This window comes from Phyllobates terribilis, unplaced genomic scaffold (assembly GCF_046119375.1).
Source record: "Phyllobates terribilis strain yellow unplaced genomic scaffold, ASM4611937v1 Scaffold_5__5_contigs__length_657084704, whole genome shotgun sequence".
Classification (NCBI taxonomy): Eukaryota; Metazoa; Chordata; class Amphibia; order Anura; family Dendrobatidae; genus Phyllobates; species Phyllobates terribilis.
Window position 1 is genome coordinate 113,245,595 of NW_027362765.1, and position 25,870 is coordinate 113,271,464.

The 25,870-nt window shown below is 41.4% G+C and overlaps 1 protein-coding gene across 1 annotated transcript in view; it reads right to left on the reverse strand.

Moving 5' to 3' along the window:
• The window catches only part of CBLN4 (cerebellin 4 precursor), a 37,174-nt gene extending 14,939 nt beyond the window's left edge, over positions 1–22,235 (reverse strand). Inside the window, exons 1-2 of the mRNA XM_073682762.1 lie at positions 21,511–22,235; positions 10,653–10,769 (exon numbers count right to left, since the gene is read on the reverse strand). Coding sequence (XP_073538863.1) covers positions 10,653–10,769; positions 21,511–21,819 — 426 coding nt within the window. The 5' untranslated portion in view covers positions 21,820–22,235. The remainder of the gene's footprint in view (positions 1–10,652; positions 10,770–21,510) is intronic.
• Between the last annotated feature and the right edge of the window lie 3,635 nt (positions 22,236–25,870).

The following is a 25,870-nucleotide window of genomic DNA, read 5'->3' on the forward strand; positions in this document are numbered from 1 at the left end:
TAGGGCCAGCTGATAATACCAACCTGGCCCTAACCCCTTTATTACCCAGTGAGCCACCGCACCAGGGCCCTGGATGAGTTGGGTACAGCGCCAGAAGATGGCGCTTCTATGAACGCGCCATTTTCCGGGGTGGCTGCGGACTGCAATTTGCAGCGGGTGGGGCCCAGAAAGCTTGGGCCTCCCTGCGCTGCGGATTCCAGCCCCCAGCTGCCTAGTTGTACCTGGCTGGACACAAAAATAGGGCGAAGCCCCACGTATTTTTTTTTTAATTATTTCATGAAATTCATGAAATAATTAAGAAAAAAAGGGCTTCCCTATATTGTTGTGTCCGGGCAGGTACAAATAGGCAGCTGGTGGTTGGGGGCAGCCCGTTGCTGCCTGCTGTACCTGGCCGGACACAAATATAGTGCGAAGCCCCACGTCAATTTTTTTACAATTATTTCATGAAATAATTTTTTTAAAAAAGGGCTTCCCTATATTGTTGTGTCCGGCCAGGTACAAATAGGCAGCTGGTGGTTGGGCGCAGCCCGTTCCTGCCTGCTGTACCTGGCTGGACACAAATATAGGGCGAAGCCCCACATCAATTTTTTTTTAATTATTTCATGAATTTCCTGAAATAATTAAAAAAAAATTGACGTGGGGCTTCGCACTATATTTGTGTCCAGCCAGGTACAGCAGGCAGGAACGGGCTGCGCCCAACCACCAGCTGCCTATTTGTACCTGGCCGGACACAACAATATAGGGAAGCCCTTTTTTTCTTTATTATTTCATGAATTTCATGAAATAATTAAAAAAAAAATACGTGGGACTTCTCCCTATTTGTGTGTCCAGCCAGGTACAACTAGGCAGCTGGGGGATGGAATCTGCAGCGCAGGGAGGCCCAAGCTTTCTGCCCCCCCCCCGGTGCAAATTGCAGTCCGCAGCCACCCCGGGAAATGGCGCGTTCATAGAAGCTGGATGCTGTACCTGGCTGGCATACAAAAATATGGCAAAGCCCGCGTCAAAATTTTTGGGAAAAATTAATTAAAAAATAAATAATAATTTAGGGACTGCATCTTTATTAACTCCTCAAATGTCATTTAGTGTTAAAATAAAGGATTTATTTAAAAAAAAATTGGCGTGGGATCCCCCATAATTTTAGGCTCTAGCGGAGGTTAAGCAGACGGCTGGGGCAGATGTTTGAAGCCTGGGAAGTGGGTAATACCCACGGAGCTTCCCAGACTACTAATATCAGCCCCCAGCTGAATACCTAGCCTTTACTAGCTATTAAAATGGGGGACCCCCCCCCAAAAAAATGACGTCGGGTACCCCCTATTTAATAGCTAGCAAAGGCTAGGCAGACAGCTGGGGGCTGATATTAATAGCCCAGGAAGGGTGCCATGAATATTGGCCCCCTCCCAGGCTAGAAACATCAGCCGTCAGCCGCCCCAGAAATGGCGCATCCATAGGATGCGCCAATTCTGGCGCTTAGCCTCGCTCTTCCACGCTGCCCTGGTGAGGTGGCAGGGGGTAATAGGGTTGGGGTTCATGTGAGCGCCAGCTCTCTCTGCTCTCCTGATCTACATGTCTCACACTGGTAATGCCCACTTTAATTTAAAATAATCTCTGGAGGCAGATTCTCAGGAAGATCTATGTCCGGCCCATAGATCTTAACAGCTGATTTACATATTAACAAAAATGTGGATTTCTCTGGAATTAGACATCGGATCACAGATCTGAAGGTATAATTTTATTCAACTTTCCATGACCTACATGCTCTGGAGGAGTGATTCTACTGACAGATTTCCTGTAAGGGAAAATAAATAAAGTTTATTTATATATATATACAGTACAGACCAAAAGTTTGGACACACCTTCTCATTTAAAGATTTTTCTGTATTTTCATGACTATGAAAATTGTACATTCACACTGAAGGCATCAAAACTATGAATTAACACATGTGGAATTATATACTTAACAAAAAAGTGTGAAACAACTGAAAATATGTCTTATATTCTAGGTTCTTCAAAGTAGCCACCTTTTGCTTTGATGACTGCTTTGCACACTCTTGGCATTCTCTTGATGAGCTTTAAAAGGAAGTCACCGGAAATGGTTTTCACTTCACAGGTGTGCCCTGTCAGGTTTAATAAGTGGGATTTCTTGCCTTATAAATGGGGTTGGGACCATCAGTTGTGTTGTGCAGAAGTCTGGTGGATACACAGCTGATAGTCCTACTGAATAGACTGTTAGAATTTGTATTATGGCAAGAAAAAAGCAGCTAAGTAAAGAAAAACGAGTGGCAATCATTACTTTAAGAAATGAAGGTCAGTCAGTCCGAAAAATTGGGCAAACTCTGAAAGTGTCCCCAAGTGCAGTTGAAAAAACCATCAAGCGCTACAAAGAAACTGGCTCACATGAGGACCGCCCCTGGAAAGGAAGACCAAGAGTCACCTCTGCTTCTGAGGATAAGTTTATCTGAGTCACCAGCCTCAGAAATCGCAGGTTAACAGCAGCTCAGATTAGAGATCAGGTCCATGCCACACAGAGTTCTAGCATCAGACACATCTCTACAACAACTGTTAAGAGGAGACTTTGTGCAGCAGGCCTTCATGGTAAAATAGCTGCTATGAAACCACTGCTAAGGACAGGCAACAAGCAGAAGAGACTTGTTTGTGCTAAAGAACACAAGGAATGGACATTAAACCAGTGGAAATCTGTGATTTGGTCTGATGAGTCCAAATTTGAGATCTTTGGTTCCAACCACCGTGTCTTTGTGCGACGCAGAAAAGGTGAACGGATGGACTCTACATGCCTGGTTCCCACCGTGAAGCATGGAGGAGGAGGTGTGATGGTGTAGGGGTGCTTTGCTGGTAACACTGTTGGGGATTTATTCAAAATTGAAGGCATACTGAACCAGCATGGCTACCACAGCATCTTGCAGCGGCATGCTATTCCATCTGGTTTGCGTTTAGTTGGACCATCATTTATTTTTCAACAGGACAATGACCTCAAACACACCTCCAGGCTGTGTAAGGGCTATTTGACCGTGAAGGAGAGTGATGGGGTGCGACGCCAGATGACCTGGCCTCCACAGTCACCAGACCTGAACCCAATTGAGATGGTTTGGGGGTGAGCTGGACCGCAGAGTGAAGGCAAAAGGGCCAACAAGTGCTAAGCATCTCTGGGAACTCCTTCAAGATTGTTGGAAGACCATTTCCGGTGTCTACCTCTTGAAGCTCATCAGGAGAATGCCAAGAGTGTGCAAAGCAGTCATCAAAGCAAAAGGTGGCTACTTTGAAGAACCTAGAATATAAGACCTATTTTCAGTTGTTTCACACTTTTTTGTTAGGTATATAATTCCACATGTGTTAATTCATAGTTTTGATGCCTTCAGTGTGAATGTACAATTTTCAAAGTCATGAAAATATCGAAAAATGTTTAAATGAGAAGGTGTGTCCAAACTTTTGGTCTGTAATGTATATATATATATATATATATATATATGTATATGTATGTTCACAGATGGCGCGGTCCGGTCTGATAGGTGTTTCTGGTCTTGATCCAGCATCTCCTCTATTTCCTTCAATCGCCGTCCTTCTTCCCTGTTTCATGTGGATGATGCATCCTACGTCATTCACACAGGGTCCTCTATCGCGCTCTTGAAGAGGAGCACCTCTCTCTGCTCCGCTGAGGGCAGAGGAAAACACTCTAGTGTCCATGCGCCGGCTTTACCTACAGGTAATCGGCGCACTTTGGTCTTTCCTGGAACTACAATACTTTGCTCTGCCCTCCACAGGGCAGGGAAAAGTACGCCTGCACATGAGCGCAATGGGGGACACTGTGTAGATGACATAGGACATGCCATCCACATGAAACAGGGAAGGAGAACAACGATTGTGAGAAGAGAGGAGGCGCCAGATCAAGACCAGAGACACCCGTTGGACCGGACTTTGAGTATAAAATAAGGAATTTTTTGTGCCCTGCAGAGGGGATTGGGGACATTCAGACAGCATAGCAGAATGCTGTAACAGAGGCCTTAAAGGTGCTGGCCCTACTTTATATGGGGAAAACCTGGTGGCAGGTTCCCTTTAAATGCTAATTGCGGTTTAGGGGGTCAAAAAAAGACGTAACAGGTTCCTTTTAAGGGTTTCTCTTATGTAAATCATAATTTCCCCAGGGTTGGACTCTCGTTGTCCACTAGACATGTTTCATGACCATTTCTTTACTTCAAGGTCCAGACTTGACTTTACCTTTTCCTTGACAGGTCAGCATAGTGGTTTCTGTTTAGGTGTAAATTAGAATGAAGGGACTAGTGCTAAAGTGAAAAAAAAGGTTTCCAGTCCATGCAATTTTTTTTTTTTTTACTTTTTTCAAGTGTCAATTAGAAATGATTTCTGGAACTGCCATCATTATGAGGAGTGGTCAACATAGATCTATAGAATAGAATCTGTCAGCAGGTCATTCCTATTAAAACTGAGAGCAGCATAATGTAGGGGCAGAGAGCCTGATTCCAGGGACGTGTCACTTGCTCAACCCCTTGCTGTAGTTTCAATAATCAGTGTTTTATCAGCAGGAGATTATCACTAGAGGACTTGTTTTGTGCAAGGGAGTCCAGCTAATCTGTATAACCCCGCCTCCATCACTGATTGGCTGCTTACTGACAATAAGCAGTGTACACAGGAAGCTGTCAATCAGTGGTGTGGGTGGGGTTAGACACAGCTCAGAATTCAGAGAACTGGTAGATCTGCAGCTGGGAAAGCAGGGATTCTATCAAAACTGCAGCAAGCAGCCAAGTAAGTGATACATCACTGTAATCAGGGTCTCTCCCCCAACAATATGCTGCTCTCCTCTCTCGTACGCGAAAATCGGACTTGTGAATGAGCCCTTAAAGTGTAGCAATTTTGCCTTCTGTTTTACACTATGTATTGCTGGCTGCAGAATGAGTTAAGTGTAAATCCATCAGTAAGCTGGCTCTGAAGGTCCAATAAGAGAGTTTGTAACTCTTTTATCTGACTTTCTCAGCTGATTTATGACCACAGACCACATCAAAGTTGAATGTGCTTGGAAACAAAGAGCCTTTAAATGCCAAATGATGCAAAAATTATAATGAAATCCAACTGCAAAAATTATCTTTAGACACAAATACATGCATTGAAGGAAAAACAAAAGTCTCCATGTGAACTTTAAAAAACTTAAAAACTAGCTGACAGATCTGCAGTGATCACATCTTGGTTGCCTTTCCTATCCTACACACCATAGGAGTGCCTGAAGAGGCTCACATTACAAACCACATGACTGCGCACAACGGCTCACACCCCCTACATTTAGGCTATTACTCCTGACGGGCACCGTGCTGAATGTCAGACACCGTGCCACACATTGTTGCTATTGGTAACACGACTCATTTTCTAAAACATATTTCCATAAATCTTCCTAGCAAGGTATTGACATAAGAAGTGAAGAACAAATGATTTATGTAGATGATTTCTGATATTTTATGCCCTTTTAAGAAAGAACAATGACGACCTTTCCGCAACAGCCGATGCAACGAGGACAGGCGAAAATGCCGGAAATGTGATTCATTCTGTCTCTGCTTAAAAGTCATTTTTTTCTTTTATATAATTGTGTTTCAGGCTCAAAAGAAAAGACCTCAAAGTGGAAGGAACAAATTGTCTAATGTGTCATTAAGATGTTTGCTGGAATAATTATTACGGTCAAGTGCGTTATTATGGTCATTATGGACGACAGAGGTAAAATCTGACCTTCTTGTAGAATTATTTTATTTTATTTTTCTGGTGTTTGTGTTTGCTTTTCTTTTATGTAGTGTAATAGGCATCGATTGCTGTTGTCTGGAAACCATCAACTAGTAAATTTATTTTAGAGATGGAATTAATTTTGATTTTAGTTTTATTTTATTTATGGCTTTTGATAGATATAGTCACTGGATAGATAGATATATACAGTACAGACCCAAAGTTTGGACACACCTTCTCATTTAAAGATTTTTCTGTATTTTCATGACTATGAAAATTGTACATTCACACTGAAGGCATCAAAACTATGAATTAACACATGTGGAATTATATACTTAACAAAAAAAGTGTGAAACAACTGAAAATATGTCTTATATTCTAGGTTCTTCAAAGTAGCCACCTTTTGCTTTGATGACTGCTTTGCACACTCTTGGCATTCTCTTGATGAGCTTCAAGAGTTAGTCACCGGAAATGGTTTTCACTTCACAGGTGTGCCCTGTCAGGTTTAATAAGTGGGATTTCTTGCCTTATAAATGGGGTTGGGGCCATCAGTTGTGTTGTGAAGAAGTATGGTGGATACACAGCTGATAGTCCTACTGAATAGACTGTTAGAATTTGTATTATGGCAAGAAAAAAGCAGCTAAGTAAAGAAAAATGAGTGGCCATCATTACTTTAAGAAATGAAGGTGCGAAAAATTGGGAAAACTTTGAATGTGTCCCCAAGTGCAGTTGCAAAAACCATCAAGCGCTACAAAGAAACTGGCTCACATGAGGACCGCCCCAGGAAAGGAAGACCAAGAGTCACCTCTTCTTCTGAGGATAAGTTTATCCGAGTCGCCAGCCTCAGAAATCGCAGGTTAACTGCAGCTCAGATTAGAGACCAGGTCAATGCCACACAGAGTTCTAGCAGCAGACACATCTCTACAACAACTGTTAAGAGGAGACTTTGTGCAGCAGGCCTTTATGGTAAAATAGCTGCTAGGAAACCAATGCTAAGGACAGGCAACAAGCAGAAGAGACTTGTTTGTGCTAAAGAACACAAGGAATGGACATTAGACCAGTGGAAATCTGTGCTTTGGTCTGATGAGTCCAAATTTGAGATCTTTGATTCCAACCACCATGTCTTTGTGCAACGCAGAAAAGGTGAACGGATGGACTTTACGTGCCTGGTTCCCACCGTGAAGCATGGAGGAGGAGGTGTGATGGTGTGGGGGTGCTTTGCTGGTGACACTGTTGGGGATTTATTCAAAATTGAAGGCATACTGAACCAGCATGGCTACCACAGCATCTTGCAGCGACATGCTATTCCATCCGGTTTGCGTTTAGTTGGACCATCATTTATTTTTCAACTGGACAATGACCCCAAACACACCTCCAGGCTGGGTAAGGGTTATTTGACCAAGAGGGAGAGTGATGGGGTGCTACGCCAGATGACCTGACCTCCACAGTCACCAGACCTGAACCCAATCGAGATGGTTTGGGGTGAGCTGGACCGCAGAGTGAAGGCAAAAGGGCCAACAAGTGATAAGCATCTCTGGGAACTCCTTCAAGATTGTTGGATGACCATTTCCGGTTACTACCTCTTGAAGCTCATCAACAGAATGCCAAGAGTGTGCAAAGCAGTCATCAAAGCAAAAGGTGGCTACTTTGAAGAAACTAGAATATAAGACATATTTTCAGTTGTTTCACACTTTTTTGTTAAGTATATAATTCCACATGTGTTAATTCATAGTTTTGAAGCCTTCAGTGTGAATGTACAATTTTCATAGTCATGAAAATACAGAAAAATCTTTAAATGAAAAGGTGTGTCCAAACTATTGGTCTGTACTGTAGGTAGATACATACAGTACAGACCAAAAGTTTGGACACACCTCATTTAAAGATTTTTCTGTATTTTCATGACTATGAAAATTGTACATTCACACTGAAGGCATCAAAACTATGAATTAACACATGTGGAATTATATACTTAACAAAAAAGTGTGAAACAACTGAAAATATGTCTTCTATTCTAGGTTCTTCAAAGTAGTCATCTTTTGCTTTGATGACTGCTTTGCACACTCTTGGCATTCTCTTGATGAGCATCAAGAGGTAGTCACCGGAAATGGTCTTCCAACAATCTTGAAGGAGTTCCCAGAGATGCTTAGCACTTGTTGGCCCTTTTGCCTTCACTAATGACGTCCAAAATTTACATATACATTCACATATACCTTAGTGAACTCAGAATGCAGTTGTATTTATTTTTGATTGATAGATAGATAGATAGATAGATAGATAGATAGAGAAAATATAACAGCACTCTGTGTGCACTAGGGTATATGCAAAAATTGATTATATGAATAGTTTTAAATGACATTGGCCAATTCAAGTGTGCCCAGCAGCCACAACATGTACAGTGGTGTAAAAAAGTGTTTGCCTCCTACCTGATTTCTTATTCTTTTGTATGTTTGTCACACTTGCATGTTTCAGATCACAAAACAAATTTAAATATTAGACAAAGATAACACAAGTAAACACAAAATGCAGTTTTTAAATGAAGGTCTTTATTATTAAGGGAAAAAGAAATCCAAACCTACAGAGCCATGTGTGAAAAAGTGATTGCCCCCTAAACCTCATAAGTCTTTGGATCACCCTTAGCAGCAACAACTGCAATCAAGCATTTGCGATAACTGGTAATGATTATTTTACAATGCTCTGGAAGAATTTTGGCCACTTATCTCTGCAAAATTGTTGCAATTCAGTCACATAGGAGGGTTACCGAGCATGAACCTTTTTAAGGTCATGCCACAGCATCTCAATCGGATTAAGGTCAAGATTTTGACCAGGCCACTCCAAAGTCTTAATTTTGTTTTTCTTAAGCCATTCAGAGATGGACTTGTTGGTGTGTTTTGGATTATTGTCCTGCTGCATAACCCATGTGCGCTTCAGCTTGAGGTCACGAACAGATGGCCGGACATTCTCCTTCAGGATTTTTTGGTAGACAGCAGAATTCATGGTTCCATTTACCGCAGCAAGTCGTCCAGGTCCTGAAGCAACAAAACAGCCCCAGATCATCACCCTACCTCCACCATATTTTATTGTTGGTATGATGTTTCTTTTCGGAAATGCTGTGAGACATATGCCTTCCAAAAAGTTTAACTTTTGTCTCATCAGTCCACAGAGTATTCTCCCAAAAGTCTTGGCAATCATCAAGATGTTTTCTGGCAAAACTGAGATGAGCCTTTATTTTGTTTTTGCTCAGCAGTGGTTTTCATCTTGGAACTCTGCCATGCATGCCATTTTTGCCCAGTCTCTTTCTTATGGTGGAGTCATCATGAACCCTAACTTTAACTGAGGCAAGTGAGGCCTGCAGTTCTTTGGATGTTGTTGTGGGGTCTTTTGTGACCTCTTGGATAAGTCGTCGCTGAGCTTTTGGCGTAATTTTGGTCGGCCGGCCACTCCTGGGAAGGTTCACCACTGTTCCATGTTTTCGCCATTTGTGGATAATGGCTCTCACTGTGGTTCGCTGGAGTCCCAAAGCTTTAGAAACAGCTTTATAACCTTTGTCAGACTGATAGATCTCAATTACTTTGTTTCTCATTTGTTCCTGAATTTCTTTGGACCGCAGCATGATGTCTAGTTTAGAGGATCTTTTGGTCTATTTTACATTGTCAGGTAGGTCCTGTTTAAGTGATTTCTAACAGGTGTGTTAGTAATCAGGCCTGTGTGTGGCTAGGGAAGCTGAACTCAGCTTCCCAACGATGTGATAACCTGCAGTAAATTTATGTTTTAAGGGGCAGGGCAATCACTTTTTCACACAGGGTCCTGTAGGTTTGGATTTCTTTTTCCCTTAATAATAAAGACCTTCATTTAAAAACTGAATTTTGTGTTTACTTGTGTTACCGTTATCTAATATTTCAATTTGGTTTGTGATCTGAAACATTTAAGTGTAACAAACATGCAAAATAATAAGAATCAGGAAGGGGGCAAACATGTTTTCAAACCACTATATATAAGAAAAAGAGGTCTACCAGAAATGTATCTAACCCTTTAAGCTTTTTAATGCAAACACAGTCATTGTAATGTCAATGTGACTTCCACATATATGGATATGAGTGAATGGATGGTGACTGTTCTTCCCTGCTTTGATGTCACACACTATGAATAGAATTTGTGCACAGTTTTATGGCTTTCTCTCCCTATCACTATTGCTGACCTTTGACGTCCTCTCAGTATCCAGTTTTTACCCCAAAATGGGTTCTGCATTCCCTGCCTGTGCTTTTATATGATCTTTGATACACCTTCTTGATTTGCTGAGGTCATGTCATCCCTTCTGTGCCTGATGCAATCATTTGCAATATGTAATTAATTTGATTTGCATTAAAAAAGTAATTCCCTTTAGTATTATTTTTAAAATAAAATGTAATTAAATTACATGATAAGAAATATAACATAAAACTTAGGGAAAACATAAATAATTTCACAATTTAATATAAAACAATTATTATCCATAGTGTCTAGGGTACTTACCCCAAATTCTATATTTAGGCCGCGTTCACACATTCAGTATTTGATCAGTTTTTTACATCAGTATTTGTAAACCAAAACCAGGAGTGGGTGATAAATCCAGAAGTGGTGACGTGTTTCTATTATACTTTTCTTCTGATTGTTCCACTCCTGGTTTTGGCTTACAAATACTGAGGTAAAATACTGACCAAATACTGAACGTGTGAACGTGGCCTTATAAGTATACACGCTGCACAGGACATGCTTCCTCCTCATCCTCTACATCAGAGCTTTGCAGGAGTTGTGCACTGCAGCACAAAGCTCAGCGGCGGCTCAGTGTCGTCTCCCACCACTGCCTCATATTCTGACCACTGCCTTATACACAGGACTATATACGACCTAGGGTGCATGGAGGTGGAGGGGCGGCCACTTACCTGTATTGTTTGACTTTGGTAAACCTTTATTACATGAAAGTTGAAGCTGTAGATTCCTTTCCTTGGAGCCACAAACACCGATTCCAGAGTGAAAAAGTTTCCCACGTTTACTAAGATCTATAATACAAAGAGACAGCGATTATGGAGATCTACACCTTCTAATCTCGTCCGCAGCACCTTGAAGATCAGACTACAGCATGGTCCTAACTACAGCATACCGTCCAAAATACCGTGCTGATAATTTCATAACTTACAAAACTGTGAAAAGGTTTTATGAAGAAGTGGAAAAATGCTGTAAAGTAAGAAAGCTTTCAAAAATAGAAGGTTAATAGTTTATTTTTTATCAATTTTACAAGATGCAAAGAAAATGACCAGAAGACAAATCTACCATAAATCAGATAAATAGGTTGTTCCAAACACAGAAGATTTTGCTTGTACAAGTCCTTCAGTCTCTTCGTGTAATCCCAGACAGACTGGATGATGTGAGATCAGAGCTCTGTGGAGTCGTATCATCACTTTCAAAAGGATTTGCAAAAGCCTACATTCACAGGAGATTGGTGGTTAGTTCTCCTAAATGTTTGGAACAACCTTTCTGCCAAGTTACTTCAAAAACTGTGTACATGTGTATCTAGAAGAATTAATGAAGACAAATATGGCTGGAAGTATGCAAATCACATACTTGCAGTCACGTGACTGCCAGCTCTTACCGGCAATACCAGAGAATCCTGACAGCATGTGGTGCACACACTATAAGGATTCAGCAGTCTTCAGTCACAGTGACTGACTGCAGACTTTCATCTCAAGCCTGGACAGTCCCTTTAATGTGTTTTCATTGGAATTGGAGCTCTGTATTACTAAACTGTAACAATGAGCCCTAAAATGATATAGTATGGAATTTACTTCTTAACATCCAAGAACTAGGAGTTGTTGTTTTTTTGTTTTTTTTCATTTTTCCTCTCCTCACTTTCACGCTTTCTTTTTACCAGATAAGTTTTTAATTTGGCATCATTTTCAAGCAATAATGGTCGCATTCAATTTATATGATTTTTTTAGGCTGAAGGAATTCATAAAAAAAACTATTCTCCAATTTTTTTTATTTTATTTTTTATGCCATTCCCTGTTTAAAATTAATAGTGGGCATATTTTTATTGCATGGTTCAATATGAGTATGGGAATGGGTAATAATTACATATTCAATATGTTTATTACCGATGAATTACATTTATTTTCAAAATATGTTTTTTTTTTTACATTTTTGCGTTGCGACACAATTTTTTCATGGTTTGATCACATTACTTGAACTGATGGGAAGCACAGAGATCTACAATGATATTGGTGCAGAAAGGGATATGAGTTAACTCTGATCCTGGTTGTTATCAGTTGATGCTAGCTGTCAATTACAGCCGTCATCCAGCGGGTGATCACACCTGTGCACTCATCATTATGTATGTTGTAGGGCGGAAAAAGAGACCCTTCTAAGTTAGAATGCAAGAAAGGTTTACTCAACACAGAAATGTGAAACTATAAGCAGTGAGGTGCCTTAAATGTACAGATTGCTGTCTTAAAGGGAATCTGTCAACAGGTTTTTGCTTTGTAATCTGAAGAGAGCATAATGTGAGGGCAGAGACCCTGATTCCAGTGATGTGTCACTTACTGGGCTGCTTGGTGCAATTTTGATATAATCCCTGTTTTCTCTGCTGTGGATGTAGCAGTGGTCAGAATGCTGAGCTGTCTATAACCCTTCCCTCGCCCCTGATTGGCAGCTTCCTGTGTACAGTGTCAGCAAGCTGCCAATCAGTGGTGGGGGGGCGAGGTTACATAGATTAGCTGGACTGTTTGGCACATGACACGGAGTCCTGCAGTGATAACCTTCTGCAGATAAAATACTGATTGTACTGAAACAACAGCAAGTTGCAGAGCAAGTGACATATCACTGGAATTAGGATCTCTGCCACTACATTATTCTGCTTTCAGATTAAATAGCAAAAACTTGCTGTTAGATCCCCTTTAAAGGGTTATTTCCAAAATAGCAAGTTGTCCTATATATATATGGGGTTGCAGATCACTGGAGTCTGTCTGTTGGGTCTCCAGCGATCTGAAGAATGGGGCTCTATAGAGTCCTGCCTTTAGTGGAGCAGCAGCGCGCATGCTCGGTCTACGCTTTATTCATTGTTTATGGGACTGTCAGAAATAGCCAAGGACAGCGCTCTGCAATTTCCGGCAGTCCCATAGACAAGAAATAGTATAGGTTGATCATGAGCACTCCCACTCCAACCAGCTTGTTGATGGTTTCCAGGTAGAAATAAGATTTTTTTTTTTTGCACATACTATACATATTATTTTATTGATTATTAATAAAGGTCCGACTTCACATTAAAATAATCCTCAGATTACATACGTTTCTGTGAAGGTTTTCAGACTCTTGACTTTAGAGTGATGTGAATTATATCGGCTCATTGTCAGTGAGAATCTCTCAGCTCCCTAATTACTGCACTAATAATGAACAGATAATTATAAATTCATCGACATCATTAGAAAACAGCAGAACAACATCCTAAACACGAGGAAAATACAGCCTGGTACTCTTATTCACGTTCATTCATTCATTTAGAGATTGATTGAGTCACTTATTCATTCCTTTCTAAATCTGATTTAAATCCTTTCTCTCATATATCAGCCTAGAGCTGTCTGCTTTACCTTTGCTGGTTTCAAAAAATAGGGGAAACCCCTTATCATTTTTTTCTTTTAATTTATTTGGCTTAATATAAAGCTGTACAAGCTATCCAACTATCTATCTAACTAATATCTATGTATCTATTTATCTAACTATCTATCTATTAGCTATCAATTATCTTTGCACATCTATAACACTTAAAAATTAGTCATTTCTTGAATACATTACATTGCGGTAGGTGTCACACAGACGGCACAAGGATGCCACACGGGTGTCATCCGTGTTCGGTATGTGTTTTACATGGACCCATAGGCTTGTATGGGTCTGTGTGATCTGTTCTGCCTGTAAAAAAAATATCATGTCTCTGTGTGGTTCATACGGCACACGTTCTGTGTGAAAATACGGACTTGTGTGCAGCCCCATCGATTATAATGGGTACGCGTGTACGTGTCTCCGGTACGTGTGAAAACGGAGGCCATATCTAATTTTAGGAAACTCTGTAAAATACTTAATACAAAAAACTCAGCAGGTATCCCCCTCCCTGAGTCCAGCACCTTCTCCCCGCCGCTCAGGGACTTAACTATAATAAGTGCAGGGGTTGCAATCACATCGGCACCCTGGAGACTAGCGAGGGCCCAAAAGGTCCCTTTGACTCATAGGAAAAGACTTACTATTAAACACCTTGGAGGCCCTGTTGAAGATTTTGCATTGGGGCCCACAAGCTTCAAATTACGCTATTGCAGCTGCTGTGATATCAGTGTTTTGTCTGCAGCGGTGACGTTGCATCAATAATGCGCGTCTCTCCTCTAGCCGCTCACTGAGCTCAGCAGTTATATCGAGGTTGACAGCATGTGCTGCTGAGCTCAGTGACTGACAAAAGTGATGACACGCGCTGTTGACGCAATATCACCTCTACAGCCAAAGCGCTGGGCCGAAAGAGGTTGAGCACCTGCTGAGTTTGTGGGGCGTTTTACAGAGATTGAGGCCCACTGTCAAGAAAGTGGACAATCCCTTTAAGAAAATAGTAAGAGAATAGGGGCCCTCATTTTGATTTTCCACCATAGGATAAGACCCTATTGTTCTCGGTGTCCTTTGTTTCTTTAAGGTGACGGACGCTCTCTAATCAATATTAATTGATACATTTGTGCATTTACTTATTTCATTCATTGATTCCCCGTATAGCCCCCATTACTAATCTATAGAGCAGGAAGACGTGATCCTGATATCGAGGCAGAGGAGCTGAGAATCCAGAGCCCGTGTAGTCACCCCCTCCTTATCATCGGACAATTATGGTCCTCCAGAGCGATGATGTCTATAATGGCCGAGCGATGACTGTATCTACATCACCTTTACTTCCTGCACATCCGGAAATATCTGACTACATCTGTTCCTACAATTATTAGACCAATATAGGAAGCTCCAGCAAATGTCAGATCTATTAAAATAATAGTGTCAAATGGGAGACAGATGTAGCAGAGCTAAGACTGACATTTAGCATATGGTGAAATTACAACGTTCCATATGTGGTGTTACATGGGACTGCAGGTGACATCTACTACATTATCTGTACTCGGAGAGTTATCACTGTGTTATCTATGGTGTTACATAGGACTGCAGGTGACATCTACTAAATTATCTGTACTGAGAGTGTTATAACAGTGTTCTCTGTGGCTTTACATAGGACTGCAGGTAGCATCTACTACATTATCTGTACTGAGAGTGTTATCACTGTGTTCTCTGTGGTGTTACCTGGGACTGCAGGTAACATCTACTACATTCTCTTTACTCAGTGAGTTATGATTGTGTTATCTGTGGTGTTACATAGGACTGCAAGTGACATCTACTACATTATCTGTACTCAGAGAGTTATAACTGTGTTATCTGTGGAGTTACATAGGACTGCAGATATCATCTACTACATTATTCTATACTCAGAGTTATCACTGTGTTATCGGTAGTGTTACATGGGACTGCAGGTAACCTATTCTATATTATCTGTACTCAGAGTATTATCATTATGTTATCTGTGGTGTAACATGGGACTGCAGGCAATATCTACTATATTATCTGTGCTCAAAGAGCTATCGCTGTGGTATCTGTGGTGTTTCATAGGACTGTGGGTAACATCTACTAAATTATATGTACGCAGAGATATCACAATATGTTATCGGTGGTGTTATATAGGACTGAAGATAACATCAACTACATATATACATGTTTAGATATATGTGTTTATATATATATATATATATATATATATTCAGGTTAGAGTACAGTGGATTATCTAAGACAAAGGATAATCAGAAGTGGAGCAGCGTTGCGTCGGTGCCATTATTGTGTGTGATCGCAGTCGCAGATTCCTGGTATTTCTCTGCCAGTCTGGAGTAATGGACCTCACTGCAGCCTTACCACAATGTATAAACTTCGCATCCCCCAAAGAGCAACATAACAAACTCAAATTTGCTACATCTGCATACTATATTCATTCTGGAATCGCCCTGTTAATACACATGAATAGGAGTAGTAGTTCCACAGTAGCCAGCACTCCTTAGGCTGTGGATCACCAGCCCATGACCATGTTGTATAGAGGCAGCTGCCAGTCTGTGCGGAGGGAGAGCTGCACAATATACTACTCTATATACTAGGCAGTCAAGAAATGCTGAGAGATGTAGTCTTACTAAAAAATAGAGCTACATGTCTATAGGCTTTATTGTAAACAAGCAGAGGCTATTAAGACATGCTGAGAGTTGTAGTCTTACCACAGATGGGGGTGGGGGGTCACCAGTTACAGACCGTTGTCTATGGACTGAATTTAAGGTAGAGGCTGTCAAGGCATGCTGAGAGTTGTAGTCTCACTTCAGTTGGAGGATCATAAGTTTCACTATGTTGGTGTACAGGTCATACTGCTTTGGTACATATGCTGGGAGTTGTAGTCTCTCAGTAGTATGAGGAATGTAGGTATGTACCATATTTGGGGCATGCTGGGAGTTGTAGTCTCTCAGTAGTATGAGGAATGTAAGTATGCACCATATGTGGAGCATGCTGGGAGTTGTAGTCTCAATAGTTGGATGAATGTAGGTATTATTATTATTTATTATTATTATTATTATAACGCCATTTATTCCATGGCTGTTTTGCAGGTATGCACCATACTTGGGGCATGCTGGGAGTTATAGTCTCTTAGCAGTTGGAGGAACGTAGGTATGCACCATACTTGGGGCATGCTGGGAGTTGTAGTTTCTTAGCAGCTGGAGGAACGTAAGTATGCACCATATGTGGAGCATGCTGAGAGTTGTAGTCTCTCAGCAGTTGAAGGAAGGTAGGTATGTACCATATTTTGGGCATGCTGGGAGTTGTAGTCAACCAAATATTTAAAAGAAGTACAAATAAGCTTGTGGGGTTTGTAAAATCCATCTGGTAATGTGGAGATGATGGGGTCTATGATGAAAGGGATGTTCAGGGTGATCCTCCCAGCTCTTCTCCATGTGCCTATTAACCCTTTAAGTGCAGCACAGTGTATCATCATTGGTGCTGAGATCCAAGCCTTCATTAAGTCTGGAGCCTGTGGAGTTGGGGTTTAATAGAGACTTTTTGGTCCTGATCTCCCCCTCCCATTATCAGACAGTGAGCAGTGTGGCCTGTGGCTATGTAGCCCCCCAGCTGTGCCCCCTGCTGACAGTCACTCACCAGTTTTCTTAAAATTAAATAACTCCATGATGAGGATTTCATCACTGACTTCATGAATCATTAATTCATTCATGTTTTACATGTTTTTTTCCTGCTGCCTCTGACAAAACTCACTATACTGGAGTCACCGAAGATTGTAAAATGTGCAATTGTACTTTTGTGGAACTACAGCTCCCAGCATGCATGTCTACGAGCTGTCGGGGCATGTTGTGAAGTATACTGTAGTCCTGAAGCAGTTGGAGAACTATAGCCTGAAGAAGCTGTCAGGAGATGTTGTGAGTTGTAGTCTGGCAGCAGCTGGAGAGCAGTAAAGGTACAGACTGAGGAGTGACTGCACCATTAATAGATCGCAGGAGTTATCAATTCCTAATTACAGCAGACAGGAATATAATGCATGAAATATTTATCAGATGCTGCACTGAGTATGGAGGGTGGGGGATGTGCTGGGGGAGACTTTCTCCTGAACTTGCAGCAATGCACTTATCAGATCACTGCAGCCAAGAGGAGAAGCTCCGGAGATTTCACCTGTTGATCGTCCTGAGCCGCATGAAGCCTTCACATTAACCTGAGCCTGGACTATAGAGGGGCCACATCTCCATGTCATACACCATTATAACTCACCTATCCTACTAAGGAGGCTATCCCCTACTGTTAGGGGTCATCTATAGATGTGATATGTGGGAGGATAGCCTGAACAGTAGAAGAACTTATCTGTGTTCTGTTAGGGAGGCTAGATAAAAAAGGATAGCCTTTATCCATCATATGAAAGAGTATCATGTAAATACTATATAAGGAGGCTATCTTTTATTATATGAGGGAGTATCATGTATATACTATATAAGGAGGCTATCTTTTATTATATGAGGGAGTATCATGTATATACTATATAAGGAGGCTATCTTTTATTATATGAGGGAGTATCATGTATATACTATATAAGGGGGCTATCCTTTTGTTATATGAAGGAGTATCCTTGTATATATTATGCATAAGGGAGGCTATCCTTTATCGTTTTAGAAAGTACCATGTAGATATTTTATAAGTGAGGCTAGATTTTATTATATGAATGAGCATCATGTATATATTATGTAAAGGAGGCTATCCTTTATTATTTTAGAAAGTATCATGTATGTATTATATAAGGGAGGCTATATTTTATTATATGAGGGAGTATCATGTATATACTATATAAGGAGGCTATCTTTTATTATATGAGGGAGTATCATGTATATACTATATAAGGAGGCTATCTTTTATTATATGAGGGCGTATCCTGTATATATCATATAAGGGGGCTATCCTTTATCGTTTTAGAAAGTACCATGTAGATATTTTATAAGTGAGGCTAGATTTTATTATATGAATGAGCATCATGTATATATTATGTAAAGGAGGCTATCCTTTATTATTTTAGAAAGTATCATGTATGTATTATATAAGGGAGGCTATATTTTATTATATCAGTGAGTATCATGCATATACTATATAAGGGAGGCTATCCTTTATTACATGAGGGAGTACCATGTATATACTATATAAGGGAGGCTATCCTTTATTACATGAAGGAGTACCATGTATATACTATATAAGGAAGGCTATCCTTTATTACATGAGGGAGTACCATGTATATACTATATTAGGGAGGCTATCCTTTATTATTTTAGAAAGTATCATGTATATATAATATAATGGAAGCTATCCTTTATTACATGAGGGAGTACCATGTATATACTATATAAGGGAGGCTATCCTTTATTACATGAGGGAGTACCATGTATATACTATATAAGGGAGGCTATCCTTTATTACATGAGGGAGTACCATGTATATACTATAAAAGGGAGGCTATCCTTTATTACATGAGGGAGTACCATGTATATACTATATAAGGGAGGCTATCCTTTATTACATGAGGGAGTACCATGTATATATAATATAAAGGAGGCTATCCTTTATTACATGAGAGAGTACCTTGTATATACTATATAAGGGAGGCTATCCTTTATTATATGAGGGAGTATCAGAATATGCTTTATAGATATGGAGACTATCCTCTATATGTTTCACTACTGGGCAGTTACCTGTCATTAAGATGTATTTACTTGCCTACATTTTGCTTGTTCTTTTAGGCAGTATAAGCTTTACTACTTCCTAAAAGAAGACTTTACTGAGTATTCTCTGGCGTTTTCTGGAGTTGTACCAGTTCTGTCGGGCAATCACCATTTTATCAGATATGTTGGGCATACTACCCATTTCCGAACCACTTCTAAAAAGCAAACTACATTTTTTGTCCCAATACACAATCCCACTACTGTTCCGTTTAATAAGTGGTTGCAGTTAGGCTGATGATTTAGGCAGGATTCACTTTTTCAAGTTATATTTGAGAAACGTTAAACCAGAATGCCAAGACTTTATTAGTTATATTAGCCATATTCTACAGCTACATTGGGCAGTAAGTGTTATGGGTTAGGCAGGGTATCCTCAAATCAGTTTATCAGTTTTGTTAGACTGGGAATACGTTTTTGGGCACCTTATAATATCTATTGTATCAAGCATTATTACACTTCATCACTTGTATCATCACATCAGTTACATTAGGCAGGGTATCCGTTATTAGGCAGTTATGTTCGTGCGGGATATCAGTTATGTTAGGCAAGGTATCCGTTATGTCTGGCAGTTGTTGGGCAGGGTATCAATTATCAGGCTGAATATCAATTAGGAGGAATGAAGTTACATATCAGTAATGTTAGGCAGGGTTATTAGTGTGTGTAGTGTATCAGGTGTTGGGTAGGATATTACAGAGTATATCATGTTCGGTAAAACAGTTATTAGGCACTGGCAGGGTTTCAGCCACTATATAGGGTATACTGTACGTTTATTAGAAAAAGCATCAGTTATTGGTCCGAGTGTCAGTTGTTAGGAAGGGTATGAGTCTTTGTGGCAGGGTATCAGTTATTATGTAGGGTACCAGTTGTTAGGAAGGGTATAAGGCACTAGGCAGGGTATCAGTTATTGGACAGAGTATCAATTACTAGGCAGGGTATAAAGTATAAACCAGAGAATTATTTACTATGCACAATATGAGTTATTAGGTAATGTACAAGTTATTAGACAGGTGATCAGTTATTAGGCAGAGTATTTGTAATAAGCGCCTGAGAGGACGGGTATTTGGTAGGAAATTAGTTATTAGGCAGAGTAGTAATTATAAAACATGGTATCAGTTAATAGGTCGATTATTAGGTAGGGTATCAGTTATTAGGCATGATCTCTTATTAGGCAGGATATCAGTTATTAGCCAGGGTATCTGTTATTAACCAAGGTATCAGTTATTAGTCAGAATATCCGTTAATAGGCAGGGTATCAGTAATTATTGCAGGATAGCAGTTAATAGGCAGGATATCATTTATTAGGCAGGGTATCTGTTATAAGGTCAGTTATTATACAGGGTGTCAGTTATTAGGCAGGGTATCATTTATTAGACAGGGTATCACTTATTATGTTGGGTGTCATTTATTAGGCATGGCATTTGTTATTAGGTCAGTTATTATACAGAGTATCAATTATTAGATCAGTTATTAGGCGGGGTATCAGTTATTAGGCAGGGTGTCTGTTATTAGGTCAGTTATTATACAAGGTATCCGTTATTAAATCAGTTATTATTAGGCATATTATCAGTTATTAGGCAGGGTATCTGTTATTAGGTCAGTTATTAGGCAGGGTATCAGTTATTAGGTTGGGTATCAGTTATTAGGCAGGGTAGCTATTACTATGCAGGATATCCGTAATTATGCAAGGTATCAGTTATTAGGCAGGGTATCTGTTATTATGTCAGTTATTATACAGGGTATCAGTTATTAGATCAGTTATTAGGCAGGATATCAGTTATTAGGCAGGGTATCAGTTATGAGGCAGGGTATCTGTTATTAGGCAGAGTATCAGTTATTAGGTTGAGCATCATTATTAGGCATGGTATCAGTTATTAGGCAGTGTATCTGTTATTATGTCAGTTATTATACAGGGTATCAGTTATTAGATCAGTTATTAGGCAGAATATCAGTTATTAGGCAGGGTATCAGTTATTAGACAGGGTATCAGTTATTAGGCAGGGTATCTGTTATTATATCACTTATTAGACAGAGTATCAGTTATTAGATCAGTTATTAGGCAGAATATCAGTTATTAGACAGAGTATCAGTTATTAGGCAGGGTATTAGTTATTAGGCAGGGTATCTGTTATTATATCAGTTATTAGACAGAGTATCAGTTATCAGGCAGGATATCAGTGTCAGAGTATAATCTCTCAGGCAGGTACTTGCTATCAGGCAGGGCATCATCTCTCAGGCAGGTACTTGCTATCAGGCAGGGTATCATCTCTCAGGCAGGTACTTGCTATCAGGCAGGGTATCATCTCTCAGGCAGGTACTTGCTATCAGGCAGGGTATCATCTCTCAGGCAGGTACTTGCTATCAGGCAGGGTGTGAGCAGACGAAGCTTTACCTGGTCGAAGTAGATGATTCGCGTTTTGTTGCTCATCTCGGACGGCTCGTGGTTGGTACTCCTAACTGCAGAGAATGCCACCTTGGAGTTTGCTGCTCTGACTGAGATCCCCAGAGGAGACGAGGACGACCCCTTGGAGTCGGTCGCCGGGTTGGAGTCACAGACCACCAGACATTTCCCCTCCAGCACTATGGGCTCGGTGTCGTTTTGCGCCCGGGCAGGGGACGCTTGGAGCAGGAGCGCGCAGGTGACGGCCGCCAGCACCGCGGACAGCCGCCCACAGGAGCGCAGTGAGTTCAGCCCCGGCATCCTGTCCCTTCTCCTCTCTCTCTGCTCAGCACAAAGAAAAAAACACCAACCAAAAAAAAAGCAAAAAAAGCTTCACAGTTTCCAAAATGTTCCCCCTCCTGGAAGAAAGAGTCTCCTGTCCACTTCCCAAATCCTAAACTCTTCCTCATCCAACTCCACATCCACAGTGAATTACTGATGAGGAGGCTCATGGAGCAGCAGCCTGGAGGTGGCCATCATGTAACTACCACCTCCATCAGATCATCCTGGAGCTGGTGGGGTATTGATCCACTGTGCAGCCAGCAGCCCAGATCCAGACTCTCATCTCACTGCTGGCAAAATCCAGAATCCTTATTCCCCAAAGCCTTATGTCATAAGAAAGTAGCTCAGCCCTCAGCCTGCACCATGTACACTGCCTGTAAGACAAGGGGGCGGGACTGGGAGATCTGGTCTGCCACAATCTGATCGCAACAGACTCATCTCCAAACTTTATAACAAAGAGAAGAAGCAACTAATGACTGCAGAATAGATAAAGATGGAAATGTATGGAAAACTCCTAAATATACTCATGCTATCTATCTATCTCACTCTCTCTCTCTCTTTCTTTCTTTCTTTCTATCTGTCTATCTATCTATGTAAATTACAATTTGCAGCTAGTTGACTTTATGGATGATGTGGATGTTCACAACAGGTACAGTATATTGGTGTTGGATACTGAGACTTATAGCTCCCAGAAAGCTCCATTACCTCCTTTGTCAGACACAACCAAACCTAAAAAGCTAGATTTACCTGACTTGTAAATGTATACGTAGTAACATAGTAAGTCAGTGATGGTGTATCAGTCAATGATGGGTGTACAAAGTAGTACTGCATGTATCAGTCAGTGCCAGGTGTCTCAATCAATGCTGGGTGCATCAGTCAGTGCTGGGTGTATCAGTGCATGCTGCAAGTATCAGTCAGTGATGGGTGTATCAGTGCATGCTGCAAGTATCAGTCAGTGATGGGTGTATCAGTGCATGCTGCAAATATCAGTCAGTGATGGGTGTATCAGTGCATGCTGCAAATATCAGTCAGTGATGGGTGTATCAGTGCATGCTGCAAATATCAGTCAGTGATGGGTGTATCAGTGCATGCTGTAAATATCAGTCAGTGATGGGTGTATCAGTCAGTGTAGAGTTTATCAGTCAGTGCCGGTATATCAGTCAGTGCAGATTGCATTAGTCAGTGCCGGTGTATCAGTCAGTGCCACATGTATCAGTCAGTGCCACATGTGTCACTCAGTGACAGTGTATCAGTCAGTGCAAATGTATCACTTGGTGCCGGGTGTATCACTCGGTGATGGTGTATAAGTCAGTGCCAGTGTATCAGTCAGTGCCAAATGAATCAGTCAGTGCTGGGTTTATCAATCAGTGCTGGATATATCAGTGCCAGTGTATCATTCAGTAACAGTATATCAGTCAGTGATGGGTGTATCACTTTGTGCCAGGTATATCAGTCAGTGCCGGGTGTATTAGTCAGTGCCAGTGTATCAGTCAGTGCTTGGAATATCAGTCAGTGCCGAGTGTATTAGTCAGTGCCAGTGTATCAGTCAGTGCTGGGTGTATCACTCGGTGCCAGGTATATTTATTTATTTTACTCACTTACATAGCACCATTAATTCCACAGCACTTTACAGACATTATCGGCACTGTCCCCATTGGGGCTCACAATCTAAATTCCCTACCAGTATATCTTTGTAGTGTCAGTCAGTGCTGGTGAATCAGTCAGTACTGGGTATATCATTCAGTGGCGGGTGTATAACTCAGTGCCGGTGTATCATTCAGTGCCGGGTGTATTAGTCGGTGCCAGCGTATCAGTCAGTGCTGGGTATATCAGTGAGTGCCGAGTGTATCACTTGATGCTGGTGTATCATTCAGTCCCGGGTATATCACTTGGTGGCAAGTGTATCAGTCAATGCCAGTGCATCAGTCAGTGCTGGGTATGTCAGTTCCGGGTATGTCACTTGGTGCCGGGTGTATCATTCATTGCCAGGTGAATCAGTTGGTGCCAGTGTTTTGGTCAGTGCTGGGTATATCAGCCAGTGCCAGGTTTATCAGTCAGTGCCAGATGTAGCAACCAATGCCGGTGAATCAGTCAATGTTGGGTATATCCGACAGTGCCTAGTGTATCATTCTGTGCCGGATGTATCAGTCGGTGTCGATGTATAAGTAAGTACATGGTTTGTCAGCCAGTGCCGGGTGTATCAGTCGGTGCCGGTGTATCATTCAGTGCCGGGTGTATTAATCAATGCCGGTGTTTCAGTTAATGTTGGGTATCTCAGTCAGTGCCGAGTATATCACTCAGTGCCAGGTGTATTAGTCAGTGTCAGTGTAAAAGTCATTGCTTGGTATATTATTCAGTGCTTGGTATATCAGTAAGTGCCGGGTATATCAGTTGGTGCTGGGTACATCATTTGGTGCCGGTGTATCATTCAGTGCCGGGTGTATCAGTCGGTCCCAATGTATCAGTCAATGTCGGTGTATCAGTCATTGTTGAGTATATCAGTCAGTGTCGAGTGCATTACTCAGTGCCAGGTGTATCAGTCAGTGCTGGTTTATCCCCTTGTGCTAGGTGTATCATTCAGTGCCAGGTGAATCAGAAGGTGCCAGTGTATCAGTCAGTGCTGGGTATTTCAGTCAGTGCCAGGTGTATCAATTGGGTCTGGTATAGCAGTCGGTGCTGGTGTATCATTCAGTTCCGGGTGGATCAGTCGGTGCCAGTGTATCAATCAATGCTGGTGTATTAGTCAGTGTTAGGTATAACACTCAGTGCTGAGTATATCACTCAGTGCTGGTGTATCAGTCAGTGCCGGTTTATCAGTCAGTCCTGATTATATCAGTCAATGCCGGGTGTATCAGTCAGTGCCAGTGTGTCACTCGTGCCAGTGTATTAGTCAGTGCTGGGTGTATCAGTCAGTGTCAAGTGTATCACTCAGTGCCAGGTGTATCAGTCATTGCTGGTTTATCAGTCAGTGCCGAGTATATCAGTCAGTGCTGGTGTATCACTAAGTGCTAGGTGTATCATTCAGTGCCATGTGTATTAGACGGTGCCAGTGTATCAGTCAGTGCTGGGTATTTAAGTCAGTGCCAGGTGCATCAGTCATGCTGGGTATATCAGTCGGTGCTGGTGTATCATTCAGTTCCAGGTGGATCAGTCGGTGCCAGTGTATCAATCAATGCTGGTGTATCAGTCAGTGTTGGGTATAACACTCAGTGCTGAGTATATCAGTCAGTGCTGGTGTATCACTAAGTGCTAGGTGTATCATTAAGTGCCAAGTGTATCAGACGGTGCCAGTGTATCAGTCAGTGCTGGGTATTTCAGTCAGTTTCAGGTGGATCAGTCGGTGCCAGTGTATCAATCAATGCTGGTGTATCAGTCAGTGTTGAGTATAACACTCAGTGCTGGGTATATCACTCGGTGCTGGTGTATCAGTCAGTGCCGAGTGTATCACTCGGTGGCAGGTGTATCAGTCAATGCTGGTTTATCAATCAGTCCTGATTATATCAGTCAATGCTGGGTGTATCAGTCAGTGCCAGTGTATCACTTGTGCCAGTGTATTAGTCAGTGCCAGGTGTATCAGTCGGCCCCAGAGTATCATTCAATGCCGGTATATCAGTCGGTGTCGAGTGTATCACTCGGTGCCAGGTGCATCAGTCACTGCTGGTTTATTAGTCAGTGCTGAGTATATCAGACAGTCCCGGGTGAATCAATCAATGCAGGTGTATCACTCAGTGCCAGGTGTATCATCCGGTGCCAGTGTATCAGTCAGTGCTGGGTATTTCAGTCAGTGCTGGGTATATCAGTCACTGCCAAGGGCATCACTTGGTGCCAGTGTATCATTCAGTGCCTGGTGTAGCAGTTGGTGCCATTGTATGCCAATCAATGCTGGTTGTCAGTGTTGGGTATATCAGTCAGTGCCAGTGTATCTGGCAATGATGGGTATATCAGTCAGTACAGTGTGTATCATTTAGTGCTGGGTGTATCAGTTGGTGCCAGTGTATCAATCAATGCCGGTATATCAGTCAGTGTTGGG